This window comes from Camelina sativa, chromosome 1 (genome assembly GCF_000633955.1).
Source record: "Camelina sativa cultivar DH55 chromosome 1, Cs, whole genome shotgun sequence".
Taxonomy (NCBI): domain Eukaryota; kingdom Viridiplantae; phylum Streptophyta; class Magnoliopsida; order Brassicales; family Brassicaceae; genus Camelina; species Camelina sativa.
The window spans coordinates 11,083,318-11,098,908 of NC_025685.1; the positions used below are offsets into that span (position 1 = coordinate 11,083,318).

The window sequence follows — 15,591 nt, forward strand, 5'->3', positions numbered from 1 at the left end:
CAAATCTCCAAGCCTTGTAAGTTGTAATCTTCATCTCTGTAACGTGTGTTTTCTTTTCATTCCGTTCTAGAATTCTTGTTTAGTCCAACAGTATATCATTTATTAATTATCACACTTGTGTATTCTCACGAGATCATTATAATCATTTGTTTATTTACCACCTTTACATTAATCGAGCACACTAATTAAATTATTTTTTCTTTTCACAGTAGGGATATGTTGACACCGTTAGATGATAGTATTTGGAAAAGAGAAAAATAAAACGTGACAAAGTCAAATGATGTGATAATAAAACCTTAATTTCGATTAGGTATCTCAACAAATCACACTGTTGATACGGTCAAATATATTAAATGTATTATGATTATGCAAACACAAAAAAAAAAAATTTAAGTATGTTTATCAACAATGACAAGTATAGTCAACGAAGTTAGTAAAACCACATATATATAGCTATACAAAAAAACGAACAAATAAAACAAAAAATTAAAGAGGAATTTATCTTTATTCTTTTCTTTATTCATTCATCTTTGTAATGCAAACAAAACAGAAGCAACGAAAAGGAACTGTGTAATTATTGCAGTTTCTTATTTTATTCGTTTTTTTTTCTTTACAATCAAAGAAGAAAAAAAAAAAGCAAACATCAAGGTGATGTCCGTTACTTTATTAAAGACCCAAAAAAACAAAAATCGATACGATATTTTTTTTTACAGAGAGACCATTGATTCTTAAAGAGACGTGTACGTAGAGGAGAGGTGTATATATTAGAAGAAGAAACATAAAGAAAGAGAAAGAGAGAGACAAGTAGTGACCTTTTTGTGTTTGGTTTTGGTGGCCTCTGTTGGATTTGGTTTGGACTATCTTCACGAGATACTCCTCATCTTCCCGCCTCTACTCTCCTTTGAATCTCTTTCTCTTCTTCCTTACCCTTTTAAGTGGAGATAGAGACAGAGAGAGAGAGGGAGAGTGAGGCAGGAGAAGTAATGTGTATGTGAGTGATTGTTTTGTTGTTAGACAAATAAAAAAATGGATACACCGCAAAAGAGTATTACCCAGATCGGGACTCCTGTTTCTAAACTCAAATCCGAGGTTTTCACTTCTATACCCATCTCAAAGTTTCATGCTTTCATTGTTTATCTCGTTGCTCCTCTGTTTCTGTGATGGTTTTGGTATGTCTGTTCGACTTTGTAACAATACCCATCTCTTAGTTTAGTCAAAGATTCAGTTTTTATGTTACAGTCGTAATCGGTTATTAGAATCTTTAAAACGGTTTTCTTATGATTTGGTTGTTTGATGATTTTGAAGATGTGTTTTTTGAGATCAAAAGTGTGTGTTTTTGTGAAAATGATGCAGGATTCGCCAGTGTTTAATTATATATGTAATCTCTCTCCAATCAAGACTCTCAAATCAATCCCAATCGCTCAAACTTTAAGCTCTCTCAATTTCACATCTCCACCTTCTGTTTTCAGTTCTCCTCATGCTGTTTCTCACAAAGAGTCTCGTTTCAGAAGGTTATAACTCTGTGTCCTTTGAGTTATTATTAGTAGTTTTATACTCTTTCAAAGTTCTTGATTTTGGAATTTGTTTTTTTTTTTGGTTTGCAGTCAAATTAACAAAGATGTGGCTGCTTCCGTTGGAGAAGAAGTAGAAGAAGAAGCTTTGATTGGAAACGAACCGTCACAGAACGTTAAGAATGATTTTAGTACTCCCAAAGTGAGTAATGATGTGAGAGGAGGAGGCAATGGTAGTTGTGAAGATGGTGGAATGGATCTGCTGAAGATTTGTGACAATGTCAAGAAGAAAAGTGATACTCCAGATTGGGAAACTCTTATTGCTGCTACGACAGAACTGATCTATGGCTCACCTAGTGAGTCAGAGGCTTTTAGTTGCTTGTTGAAGAGAAGATCTAACTCTGGAGCTCGTGTACGTGGTGGTGGTGGTACAATGTCAACGTCGGCGCCTGTTTCGAGTACTGTTGTAGGCAACAATGAAACTGAGTCCTTTGATGTGAGTAAAGGTGGTTTTGATATTGTATTAGCTTTTGGTTCTTGATTGATCATTGTCTCTGAAATGTTTCTCTTCTTTGTCTGTGTGTGTGTGTGTGACAGGCGAATTCGATCTTGCATCGTGGTGTGAGAAGACGTTGTCTAGACTTTGAGGTTCCAGGGAATAATCAGCAAACATTGGGCGAATCTTCATCAAGTTGTGTAGTACCTAGCATTGGTCTGCATCTTAACGCTATTGCAATGTCCTCTAAGGAAAACAATAATGTTCCTAATGAGTACTCATTGTCCGGTAACGTTAAAGTGGGTTTGCAAAGTTCTACCTCTCCGGTTCTTCACTCGCAGCAAGATGCAGTTCAAGCTGTAGAAGAGTTTCCAAAATCTTTAGCTTTAGTTAAAATGAAGCCAGCAAGTCCGAAGAAGAAAAGGCAAGTTTGTTGTCCTGAAACTTGTTACAAACAGATTAATGGTAAATCTTTTTTACTTTATTCTTAACAATCTGTTGGCTCTATACTGTGCAGGCGTAAGTCTGAACAATCAGGAGAAGGCGAGTCGTCATGTAAACGATGCAACTGCAAAAAATCCAAGTGTTTGAAGCTGTAAGCTGAATACACCAAATCCTATTATAATCTTGTGTTTTCTTGAAATAGTTCAATCTTTTGTTTGCTGAGTCTCTTTTGATGTTATCTCTGTAGTTACTGTGAATGCTTTGCTGCTGGAGTTTATTGCATAGAGCCATGTTCATGTATAGATTGCTTTAATAAACCTATTCATGAAGATGTCGTCCTGGCTACTCGCAAACAGATTGAATCCCGCAATCCACTTGCATTTGCTCCTAAAGTCATAAGAAACTCAGATTCCATCATTGAAGTTGGTGTAAGTGTTTTTTCATTTCCATTTTCTTAGCAGCCTTTATATCTTTTTAAAGGCTATAAAAGGTTGCGTTGGTTCATAGGATGATACAAGCAAAACTCCAGCTTCAGCGCGACACAAACGAGGCTGTAACTGCAAGAAATCAAACTGTTTGAAGAAATATTGTGAATGCTATCAGGTAATGTCATTAAATTCATACACATGTGTGTAAGACTTTTTTCATTGGATTAGTTCTGAGTTTTGATACACTGATCCTATAGGGTGGAGTTGGCTGCTCCATAAACTGTAGATGTGAAGGATGTAAAAATGCATTTGGCAGAAAAGATGGTTAGTCTTTTTATTCTTTACCTCTAGACCTGAAGGCTTTTGATCTTTGATTTGACAAATATTACAATCCCTGCAGGATCTTTGTTCGAACAAGACGAGGAAAACGAAGTGTCTGGTAAAAGGGTAACAGCGAAAACACAACAGAATGCTGAGTTGTTTAATCCTGTTGCTCCACCTTCAACACCAATACCATATAGGTAAAGAAACAATCTCAGAATTCAGAAACCAATCAATGTGTTATCCTTAATCGCTTTATTATTATTAACCTTTGAATTCTAATTCAGGCAACCACTGTCTCAACTGGCCATCTCATCCAACAATAGACTACTTCCTCCAGTATCACATTTTCATCATGGAGCTTCTGGATCATCTTCTTCTGGGATATACAACATCAGAAAGCCAGACATGAGTATGGTTTCTCATTCAAGGATTGAGACAATCACAGAAGACATTGATGATGATGATGATATGCCTGAGAATCTTCTAAACCATTCTCCAATGACTAACATGAAAGCTGTGGTATCTCCCAACAGCAAAAGGGTGTCTTTGCCTCATCTTGATTCATCAGAGGAGACCCCATGGAGAAGAAATGGTGGCAGGAAGCTGATACACTCGATCCCATCGTTTCCTTCTCTCACTCCACACCATTAGAAGAATTCTTTGAATCTTTGAAAATGTGTGAAGAATGTCAACTTCTAGTTGGTAGTTTAACTTACACTGTTACGCACAACATACGCAAACTTTTGATAGATTAGTTTTTTTTTTTTTTGTTAAAGACTTTTGATAGATTAGTTCTAGAGCGCAGTTACGTTTGTTTCGTGGTGAAACAAAAATGTGAGATTATTTTTCAATATGTTCACAACATTCGTCAACCATATGTGTATAGTCAGGTACAGAAAAACCTATATAAATTAGATTTCGAGAAATACATTTTGGTTGTATCCTTTTATTTTTATTTTGGACAAAATTAAAATAACTAAAATATTCCTAAAATCAATTGTTCCTAAAATATCTGTACAGAATCAATTCATGTGTTCCTTTTAAACAAAATTATTTAAAATTTAAAATAAAAAAAATAACTAAAATCTCATTAACTAAATATTTTTATAATATATGTCACTCATTTACTTAGCGGTAAAAAAGACAAAGACACCAAACCCATTTTGGAGCACAAACTCTCTGAGCTCTCTGCGAAATTGGAGATCACATATCATAAACTCTGAGATTTTGTTTTAAATCATAAAATTATTACACTTATCACAAACAACATAACTTTTTAACATTTTTCCGAACTCATTACTCTTTCCTGAATGGTAAAAAATACCCAATCACATAAAAACCTCTTAAGTCTAGGCTTAATAGTATGAACCCTCCATATCCCATGTATCAAATCCATATAAAAGAATTATAACATACTTAGTTCTTATATAAATAGATTAAATTTGTTTTCTAAAATGGTTGTTTCACATAGCATGCAATAGACATATATTTTCACATCTTCGTATTTAGATCTATCGATGTATATGTACTACCAGTTTCCAATGTATGATATATGCACTGGCCATGTACATTTTCATATTTCAAAACGTTAGATATAAATAAATCTAACAATGGAAGTGCTTTAAACATCATCCTTTTGATAGGTAAACTTTGTTATTTAGAAATTTTTGGTTTTCAAATATATATTTTTTTCGTTATTTTGAATCCTCATATATGATTTTAAATTATACTATTTGTTTGATTTAAAATCAATGAATGTTTTTAAAAAATCATACATGAAATTTAATCAATTCCCAAAGTATAACCACGCTCAAACACTTTCTCATAGATTTTCAGTGTTTGGGCCACTAATGTGGATCTGGGCCTGAGTGTTAAAGAAGGTGCAGGTAAGGGTAAAGAACTAAAGATGACGTCATCTAGTGGACTAAAAAGACTGATACTGATATGATTTGGACTTTTAACATTTTCCCACAGGCACAAAGTGTTTATACGCTCTTCGCACTGTTTCGCACCGGCGCGGACATTTTTTTTTTTTTGTTCGAATATTCAACAACAACCCTAGTTTATACATAACAACACAAAAAAAAAAAAACCAAAATCAGTGTCTGTATTGAGGCAATGTAGATTTGATTCTTGCTGGAAAATGGACAAACCCCAGAAGAATCCTACTACTTCCCAGATCGGAACTTCAACTCCCAAATCCAAATTCGAGGTTTCTCTTTTTTTTTTTTTGTCTCTGCTTAAATAAAGTTCACTCCTTTTCCTTGTCTTGCATTTTTTCTAGTTTTTACGAAGTTGGTGTTATGTGTTTCTGGGTTTTTTGCAATTTTTGTGTTGGGTTTTGTCAAATTTCATGAATTGACCTTAAAAATTTTATCTTTTTTTTTGTTTCCGAAATTTAATAGATTTTGTCTTTTTTTTTTTTTTTTTTCCGGGAAAATGCAATTTTTTTTTTTTGTTGTGGTTTGCTAATTTTGCCTTGGGTCTATAATTGGGGTCTTTGAATGTAGGATTCTCCTGTGTTCAACTACATAAGCAATCTCTCTCCCATTGAGTCGGTCAAATCCATTTCCACTGCTCAGACGTTTAGCTCTTTGAGTTTCACATCTCCTCCTCCTGTTTTCACCTCTCCTCATGTCAGTTCTCATAGAGAATCCAGATTTTTCAGATGGTAAATAATCATTTTCTTTGAATAACAGAAGCTCTTGTTGTTGTTTTAGTAGGAGATGTTGTTTACTGTATTGTTGTTGTTGTTTCAGTCATAACTCTATTGATCGTACTAAGCCTTTAGAAGATCTAAACGGATCTGTTTGTAAAGAAGAAGTTGAAGTACCGGTAATTGAAGATCTAAACAAAGAAGCGCCTTTGGAAGATGAAGAAGAAGAGACTTCTGTTGAAACGTCTTCTGAGCTACCACAGATACTGAAGTCTGACAGTCAAACTCCTGATCGTAGTGATTCACCTTGCACTGACGATGTTACTGTGGAAGCTCCATCTGATATTCCTCTAGGAGAAGGTGGTTCGTCTTCTGACGATGTCAAGATGGGTCTTCAGAAGATGCTTGATGTTCGGGAAGCGAATGACACTCCTAACTGTGGACGTTTGATCTCAGATGCAACTGAGCTGTTAGTGTTTCGGTCTCCGAATGATTCTGAGGCTTTTAGGTGCTTGGTGGATAAAATATCAAGTTCAGAAAGACGTTTCTGTGCTGGGGTGAAGTCAACAAAGCGGCCTGATATCAACAAAGCTGTTCCAGTTAATGGATCCAGTAATGAAAATGAGCCTTTGGCTGTGCTTCCCAATGAGGTAAATTCAGGACTACATTTTGAAATGGCTCTCAGATGTGAGTGTTAAGTATGTTTGGGATCTTGATTATACTGAATTGGTTATTTTGCGTTGTGTTTTGTGCTAGTCTGTCTTTAGCTTGCACCGTGGTGGCATGCGAAGACGCTGCCTGGACTTTGAGATGCCAGGGAAGCGGAAGAAGGAGATAGCTGATGATCAGCAATCTGTGTGTGACAATAAGGCGGCTGGTGAATCTTCCTCGAGGTGTGTTGTACCTAGTATTGGTCTTCATCTAAACGCCGTTGCATTGTCCGCAAGGGACAGTAACATCAATGTCGTACATGACTATTCCATATCTGGAGAGATTCAAAAGAGTTTTTCAGGCTCTACCACTCCAATTCACTCCCAAGACACTGTGCAAGAAACTTCGGACCAAGCGGAAAATGAACCTGTCGAAGAAGTTCCCAGAGCATTGGTGTTTCCAGAGTTGAATACGGGCAGCCTTAAGAAAAAGAAGCAAGTTATTTTTTTTTGAACAAAAGTTACATAACAGATTTGTGTATCTTCTGTTTTGTTTTTCTTATCAGTTTGGCATAAATGTGCAGGCGTGTGTCTGAACCAGCTGGAGAGGGTGAGTCATGTAAGCGATGCAACTGCAAAAAGTCAAAGTGTTTGAAGCTGTAAGCTGCATACCCCTAGCTTCTCTTTAATTCTTGTCTGTTTTCAAATATTTAAAATGAATTGCCTTGGAGTAGTTAACCATTGTTTGAGTCTCTTTTTCTCTCTGCAGTTACTGTGAATGCTTTGCTGCTGGAGTTTATTGTATAGAGCCATGTTCATGTATAGATTGCTTTAACAAACCTGTCCATGAAGAAACTGTCCTGGCTACCCGTAAACAGATTGAATCCCGAAATCCACTTGCATTTGCTCCTAAAGTCATCAGAAGCGCAGATTCCATCATGGAAGCTGGTGTAAGAGCTCTTTATTCCATCTTCTTATTCCCCCCTATCTCCTCTCTGTCCTCCATTTATCTGAGTGATGACACTTTTATCTTGAACAGGATGATGCGAGTAAAACTCCAGCTTCTGCACGACACAAACGCGGCTGCAACTGCAAGAAATCAAACTGTCTGAAGAAATACTGTGAATGCTATCAGGTTTTTTTTCATCATCTATTCATCATTGTTCTCAATATCCATCTGTGTAAGTTATATTCCCAGGATCTGATTTTGATACTTTGTTCCGGATAATCTTATAGGGTGGAGTCGGCTGTTCCATAAATTGTAGATGTGAAGGATGCAAAAATGTATTCGGCAGAAAAGAAGGTAAGCTTCCTTGCTCATCTTTTAATTACTATCTCTTTACAAAGTCTTTGGTTGACATAATTACAATCTCAGGGGCTTTACTTGCTATCATGGAGAGCAAACAAGAGGAGGATCAGGAGACATATGAGAAAAGAAGAGCAAAAATCCAACACAAGATCGAGGGGTCAAGCGAAGTGGAGCAGAACCCAAGCTCTGATCAACCTTCAACACCACTGCCACCGTACAGGTAATTGTACCGAGGTTTCAAACAATATACAAACAAGACAGCTCCTGAATTGCTGTAACCTTTGTTTTGCAGACATTTGGTGGTTCATCAGCCGTTCTTGTCTAAGAACAGACTGCCTCCCACACAGTTTTTTATTGGCATGGGTTCTTCATCTTTCAGAAAACAAGACAGTGATTTGACACAGTCACATAATGGGAAGAAGCCTGTTGATCCCGTGACTGAAGATAAAACAGAGATTATGCCTGAGATTCTCCTCAATTCCCCTATTGCTAACAATAAGGCCATCTCTCCTAACAGTAAGAGAGTTTCTCCCCCTCAGCTCGGCTCTTCGGAATCTGGCTCAAACCTAAGGAGGAGAGGTAATGGCCGTAAGCTGATACTACGGTCTATTCCAGCATTTCCTTCTCTCAACCCAAATCAGTGAATCAAAAACTATTTAGTTAAGCTATGGAAAAAATTCTTTGTATCTTTGTAATGTACCAGATCGTGTTAGCCTACATCCCTGTTTCCATAACATAAGTAACGTTCTTGTAAGATACTTTATTCCAGTAGGTAGTATATTATCACATTCTAGTTCATAATCTTCCATAAAGAGTATCTAAAAAATAGACTTTGAGAAACACTAAGTTTGAAACATTAAAGAGTCAAACCAGATACGTACACATTAGCAGAAGCTACAAGGTTTACTAATTTGCTCTAATAAATATTTCAGAAACCATTCCACAAGTACTCCTAAAGTCAGTTCCATGATTAAAGTAAAATAGATAGTGACTAGATAGATGCTGTTACGTTATAATTATCCACCCTACTCTTCATTACCCGAAGATCTCATACAGCCGCAGAAACGATTTTTCTTCTTTCTCGCTGTCCTTTTGCCACCTTTATGGATAATATCTCTCAAGAGTATCACTGTCCTACTCTCAGAGAATTTTTTCCTTCCTTTACTCTTTGATGCTCCCTCTTCAAGCTTTAGCACTGTTCGCTCAATGTTCTGCATTTCTTGCTGCATCTGCTCAATCTTCTCAGACCCATTCTTTGACTTCTCTATAACCACTTTTCTATATATATCTCTGGCATCTCCGGTCTCCTCGATTTCATTAGAAAGAATCTCATTTGTGTTTGTAAGCTGAAAGATTGCTTCCTCCATTTCTTTCAGCTGTTTCTTCACTCTAACAATATCAGGGTTAGTGAACTTGCCTGGCTTCTCGTTCATCTCCAGCTTGCTTTTAAGATCTCTTAAGCTGATTCTGAGGCTTGCCAATCTTCGAGAATCAGACAAAAGTCTCTCCAGAATCTTTGCATTGTCCTCAGTGCTTCTAGATAACTCTAGTTTGTCAACAACTCCAACCATTTTCTCAGACTGTGATTCAATGGAGGGATTCCTGCTTCTGCGATGAAGACGAGGGATCAGAGGCTTCTTTGAGTTTTTATTGGTGATCAGAGACTTAATGCTGGATTCTGGTTCAGCAGATTCTTCCCATAATTCAAGCATCTGGTCACTAGAACCACGACTAGTTCTCCGGCTTCTTCCATAGAACGTTGAGTCTGCAACTTGATCAAGGGGAATGTCTTTCATCAATGAACCATTTTTCAACTCAGTCAACGCAGGTGATCTAGGCTGTCTGATTTCACCTGAGAATTGGTCCTCAAGTTCAATCTCTTCATACAGCTTGCGGTCTCTGCTTCTGTGAGAAGAGTTTCGTCTTCTCAGCTTACCACGCCTCTTTTTTTCCTCAGCAACTGCTTTCTTAATGGTTTTGATTCTTGTTTTCATGTCCTGCAAAAGCACAAATCCACTGTCTAGGTTGGTACTGCTATGTCCTTCTTCTTGAGAGACTGCTGCTTCTGGATGTTCATCATTCTGGACGCCCTGAGGAAATTGGAAAATATTAACTCGTGGTGCATACATGCGAAAATGCACAATTTCAACAAATGGAAGCCACTAACGTGGTCAGTAAAATCAGTCAATTAGTAAAGGTAATCAAGTTTCAAGAACCGGTAAAATGTCAAATAGAAGGAATGGGAATAAGTTTACCTCTCTGTGACGATCAGCTGGTGCAGGGAGTTTCAATAAAGACAGGGCATTTTGCTCAAGAGACCTGACATCTTCTGCCAGAGATGCTACCACAGGATCATAGGCAGACAATTGATTCTTCAGCTCAGTCACTTCATATTCCAAGAATCCAACTGTTTCTTTAATTTGTTCTACCTCTGTGGTTTTTGTAACAGCTTCATCTTTGAGATTTTCACAAACTCCAGTGAGTTCCTTAACTTTATTCTCAAGCAATACTTCACGGACAGCTGAAATCTGTAGATCAAAGTAAAAAGATGTTGCTTCAGCATCCCAAAGTCCAAACTCATTGCTTTTCTCCTGCAGCTCTGAACTCAAGAACTCCTCTCGAACTCGGTGTTCTTGGATTTCCTTGTGTAACAACTCTACCTCCGACTCCAAATTCTCCTTCAAATTGCCAAGGTTTTTAATCTCTTCATCCTGTCTCCCAGTAAGGTCACACAGTTTAGTAATCCGCCTATCTAAGTTTCCCCTCAATTTCCTAGATTCTTTACTGTCTTTCCTCAGCTCTTCAACTGCTTCACACAGTTCAGCATTTGCAATATGTGTAGCCTTGAGCATCTCTTCAGCTTCTTGGAGCTCCATCGCCTTCTGCCTCAAGATTTCATCTTTATCTAAAATTTGATGATCTAAGAGATCATTTAGCTCATTGGCTTCTTCGAGGCTTTCCTGTAACTTCTCCAGCTTGATATTAAGCTCCTGACTGTCCACCTCTTTCCCTTTTAACTTCTCCTCCAGTGTCTCAATCTTCTGCTTCAGGCCACTATTGATGTCTTGTAAACTAGACAAGTTTTCAGCAAAAGCGTCAACCTGTTGAACTTTTTCAGACCCAAAGGACTGGTAAACCACAGACATGCTGTTCAAGGCAAGAGCTTCCTGAAGAACTGCAACGTTTTCTTCTTCAAGTATACACATCTCACCTTTAAGTTCTGAGAATTTCAGAAGCAAAGTTTGGTTTTTGTTGAGAGCATTTGAGTGATCTTGATGCAAAGCTATGTATGACTCATGCAGACTCTCAAACTTTAAATGCTCAGTTTGTAGTTCAGCTCTTAACTCTAGCTCCCGCTGCTCTCTGTCGACCAGTTCTGATTTCAACTGCCGGTTCATCTCCAATAGCTCGAGCCTATCCTTTTTCAGCATTCCATAGCGATGTACTATCGTCTCCAGATCTTTCTCTACAACACGTTTCTCTGATTCCACTTTCATGCCATCTGATTGGAACTGTCCAAGTAGAGATAAGAGCACAGAGTTCTCAATCACAAGTCGCTGCGTCTCATATTCAGCGCTAGAGAGTGAACATTTTAGTTCTTTAATGTCACCCAAGACACGTGAAACGGGGATTCTCTCTTTTGCAACCTTCTGGTCAGCTGTCTTACAATCTGCTTCAACTTGAAGTGCCTTAAACACTTGATAAATTGCACCCCTGAAGTTATCAATCTCATGCACCAAAAACTCTGCTTCCATCTGTTGCTCAAGATTCTCGCTTTCCAGCTCAGCAATGAGTTTCTCTGAAAATGTTGATGCCTCAGCATATTTCTGGCACTCAATTAAGAGAGAAAAGTTCTTCTGCTCCAAGTCTTCTATAAACTTTTGCAAGATGAAGATCTCGACTTGCGCATTTACAGCTTTGTCAAGCTCTTCCTCAAACTCCTTTTTCCTGGAGCGACATTCTTCTCGAAGAAAACTCACGTTGCTCTGAAGATCAGCCAATCTGCTGTCAGTCGATCTTTCGTAACTAGCACGCTCTTGCTTCTCAGTGGCAAGTGAGACTCTTAACTCTTCCACTTGAACATTCTTGAATTGTTTTTCCCTCTGTAGGTCAGCATATTTTCTTTCCAATTCAGTGTACTTCTTCTCCAAAACCCCTAGCTTCTCCTTAACTGCATTTAACTGAGAGAGAAGAGATTCTCTATCTTTTATAAGCTCGGCCTTATCGTTTTTGAGCAACTGGAAGAACTCTTCAAAGCATTTTGATTTCTCTCTAACACCTTGTAGCTCAATGTTAGCACCAGAAAGGGATGTCTCCAATAACGAGTTCTTTTCCAAGAGCTTCTGCATATTCTCAGTCATGATTTGCAATTGAGAAAGCAGATTAGCTCTCTCAGCGATAAACTCAGATTTCTCTCGTCGTAAAGACTCACATCTTTCTTGCAGATCCTTCGTCTTCTCCCTAGAACCATCTAGTTTGGTGTTTGATTCCAGAAGCAATTTCTCCAAAGAAACATTCTTCCTTAGAATGCTATCCATTTCACGCAGCTTCTCAGTAAGAGCATCTTTATCATCTCTCTGGTGGTTACATAACTCAGTCAGCTTTGAGTTCTCGTCTTGTAGTTTCCTCACAGAGCAGGCAAGTGATTCGGGATCAAATCCTGCGAGCTTCACTTGCTCCATTATCGTTTGATACCTCCTATTCAAGCTATCAATTTCATCCTTCAGACGACAGACCTCTTCTTGAAAGGCACTGCTTTGGTTAATCTGTCTTGCAACTTCTTCCTCAAGTTTTTCTTTTATCTCCTTCAAGCTATGGATCTCACCTTGCTGACTCTCCAGGGTGATCATAGAAGAATCATTTAGTTTGCTTAAGTTTAGATTTTCTTCTTCGACTGAGCTGATATCCCCTTCCAACTTTTGATTACGAGTCTCTAAGTCCTTCAACATGCCAATCCTGCTTTGAAGTTCTGAAGTAAGAACCTTTTGTTCCTCTTGGGACTGAGAATACACACTATGCAAACTCTTAAGGCTGGCTTCGATTTCTAAAAATCGAGAATGCTCATCTTTGATTAAAGACTGAAACTTCTCAAGCTCGTTTTGCTTCTGAACAATCTCTTGATCCTTAGCTGCTAATTTGTGTGTTAAACCATCTGCTTCTAGCTTCAAATTTTCATTTGAGCTTTCCAGAAGAATGCACTGGTCCTCTACAGTCTTCAATTTTGCAGCTCCAGCCAGAACTTCACTACTCAGTCTTTTGGCATTGTCTTGAGCATGAGAAACTTCTCTCTCTAGCTTAGATATAGTTTCCAAACACTGATGGTACCGAAGACTCAAGCCATCCTTCGCTTCATTTACCTTCAGAAGTTCATGTCTCAACGCTTTAATATCATCTTCTGCTTTTGCAGCCTTATCACTAAACATTTGAGCATTCTCTTCGGCCTCTCTAACCTTCTTCTCTAGCGTAGATATCATCTCTAGGCATCGATTGTATTGAGCTAAGCCAGCCTCTTTCTCAGAATGCAATCTACAATGCTCTTGTTTGAGACTCTGCACTTTTGTTTCTGCTTTAGTTGCTCTGTTGGTGAACCCCTTCATATCTTCTTGTACGTGAGCAAAAGATTCCTCCAAATCCGCTATTTTCTGCATGGATTGATTATATCGGAGAAGCGCAGCATCCCTCTCGGCTTCAAGCTTTGCAAGGGCTTCTGAAAGTACCTTAGTCTCAATCTCGGCTTTGCTAGCACGTTCATCAAGCCCATTAACATCCTTTTGAGCAACCTCGAGGTCTTTCTCCAGTTTAGATAATTTGTTTAAGCTCAGCTGATACTGAAGATTCAAGGCCTCTTTCTCAGCACCAAGCTCAACCAATGTTCTCTTCAAGCTTTCAACTTCTGTTTCAGAACTTCCTAAGTACTCAGTCAGCTGACTTAACCCTCTTTTACTCGTGGCACTGTCCTTTTGCAGGTCTTCAGAGTCGTAAAATGGCTGGATTCGTGGTGGCATTTTTTCAGGTGTACGTGGCTCAGAACAAGATGATGAAGCAGAATCCTCAAGCATGTCGAAAGGCACTTGGTTAGGGAACGCCTCAGCCATGGTTTTATGCGCATGGCGGAGCTCCACAGTCGCATGATCGTACCTCTCTGCTAATGCACGATAAGCTCTGTAGAACTCTTCCACAAGTTTCATTAGCTCTGGACGTTTCTTGTAGTACATCTCTGCTCTTCTTGCAAAAGAATCTGCATCTTCTTCGATGAGTTTGATCATAGCCTTCACTTTGGAATCCATATCTGCATCATGCAAAAATTCAATTCTTTTCCCCGTTAAATAAGACCAAATGAGTCACCAAACACTTAGAGAGAAAGAGAGAGAGAGAGGCACCTGCAAGATTCTGTTGAATCCATTTAGAGTTTTTGGGAATGTGACTATCCCACCACCAGGAGTATAACCGCCTGGACTCTGAATGCAACACAGTAGCCATGACACCGGCTGCTAGAAGCACAAAGAGTGGTTTAGACTTCACCCAAGGGTGGTCAAGTCCAAGGTAAGGGTTCCAGGCCAGAATCAATCTATACTAAATTATATTCCAAACTGAAGAGCTCTTTGATCTCTCTCTACCTCAGGCTTTCACCTACAAAACTGAAGCAAACAATGCCACACACTATAAGGGTCAACAGAAGCAGAGTCAAGATCTCTAACTTATTCTGGTCTTAAGGAATAAGGACTATACAGATACAGATACATTCCAACACATACAGATACAAAGAATCTCCAAAAAGAGAAGTATTAGTCGAAATCAAGAGATCACTTAACAACAATGTTAAGTAAAACCAGAGAAATCAAACAACAGAGGAACAAAAAAAAATGAAGACTTTTTTTGGTTTAGTGAAGGAAAAAACAAAAAACAAAAAAACTAGAATCAGACTACACACCAACCGTAATGTTTGTAAGAGACTCAAAACTGCAGATTTAACACACACACACAAAGAAAAAAATGTAACACTGAAGAACCAAAAAAAAGTATAACTTGTCGAGTTTTTTTTTCTCAGATCAAATTTACCAGAAAAGAGCAAATGGGTAGCTACAGAAACTCAAAAAGATGGAGTCTTTCTTAGAGACAGACACACAAAATGACTCGTTAAGTAGATTGGATCCAAAATGTACAAATCGGAAATGAGACCAAACAAGTATCTTACAAGTGAAGTGTCAGAACAAAGAAGAGATATAGAAGTAAGAACAGATTCTAATAGTAAGAAAAATGCAAAGCCGAGAGAGATGAAGAAGAAGAAACATACCGAAGAAAGAGATTGAGAGAATGGCTGCAAAATGATAGTGAAAGTCATCTCATTGTCTTCTCTCTTTCACACTCCAACAGCTCTCTCTCTTTCTCTCTCTCTCTCTTTGTGTCTTCTGCAATTATATTCTTTTAGATTTGGAAACTCTTTTTTTGTGCGACAAAGATAAAAGATGAGAATGATTTGACGCACAACAGTAGTTTCTTTTCTTTTTTTACTATATAAAAATAGTTTTCTTACCTTTTAAAATCCTCTTTTTAGCTTAATAATGAATGAGATTTGTTTTGGAAATTGCAACGTTGAATAGTAATGCTATTAATGAGAATTAATTAGGGGTAGAAAACTTATTTCCAGAGAGTTGAATATTTTTTATAAAAAAAAAAAAAATTGGTGTAATCAATGCAATTAAGAGAAAATGATACGGCCGTTGTGGAGTTTTTAAATTTTAACTATTTCTTATTAATCGTAATCGGAGATTT

At 37.9% G+C, this 15,591-nt stretch overlaps 3 protein-coding genes across 4 annotated transcripts; 2 read left to right on the top strand and 1 right to left on the bottom strand.

Annotated features, from left to right (window-relative positions):
- Positions 672–4,113, top strand: LOC104787740 (protein tesmin/TSO1-like CXC 3). Of its 2 annotated transcripts, none has more exons than XM_010513364.2 (10): positions 672–1,089; positions 1,354–1,511; positions 1,605–2,007; positions 2,109–2,431; positions 2,525–2,602; positions 2,699–2,879; positions 2,959–3,054; positions 3,137–3,203; positions 3,280–3,400; positions 3,488–4,112. In XM_010513364.2, exons 1-10 carry the CDS (start codon positions 1,027–1,029, stop codon positions 3,852–3,854), a joined length of 1,857 nt encoding a protein of 618 aa, XP_010511666.1. In that variant the 5' UTR covers positions 672–1,026; the 3' UTR covers positions 3,855–4,112. The 2 variants fall into 2 exon arrangements, with proteins under 2 accessions (XP_010511666.1, XP_019083125.1); XM_019227580.1 differs by having other exon boundaries at positions 972–1,089; positions 1,470–1,511; positions 3,488–4,113.
- LOC104787750 (CRC domain-containing protein TSO1-like) lies at positions 5,177–8,614 on the top strand. Its single transcript, XM_010513374.2, has 10 exons — positions 5,177–5,415; positions 5,714–5,874; positions 5,963–6,509; positions 6,616–7,004; positions 7,094–7,168; positions 7,279–7,459; positions 7,549–7,644; positions 7,746–7,812; positions 7,885–8,038; positions 8,111–8,614. Exons 1-10 carry the CDS (start codon positions 5,347–5,349, stop codon positions 8,460–8,462), a joined length of 2,091 nt encoding a protein of 696 aa, XP_010511676.1. The 5' UTR covers positions 5,177–5,346; the 3' UTR covers positions 8,463–8,614.
- LOC104787760 (protein NETWORKED 1A) lies at positions 8,634–15,251 on the bottom strand. The gene is made up of 4 exons (XM_010513387.2): positions 15,113–15,251; positions 14,199–14,456; positions 10,074–14,107; positions 8,634–9,908 (listed from the first exon to the last, which is right to left on the bottom strand). Exons 2-4 carry the CDS (start codon positions 14,296–14,298, stop codon positions 8,844–8,846), a joined length of 5,199 nt encoding a protein of 1,732 aa, XP_010511689.1. The 5' UTR covers positions 14,299–14,456; positions 15,113–15,251; the 3' UTR covers positions 8,634–8,843.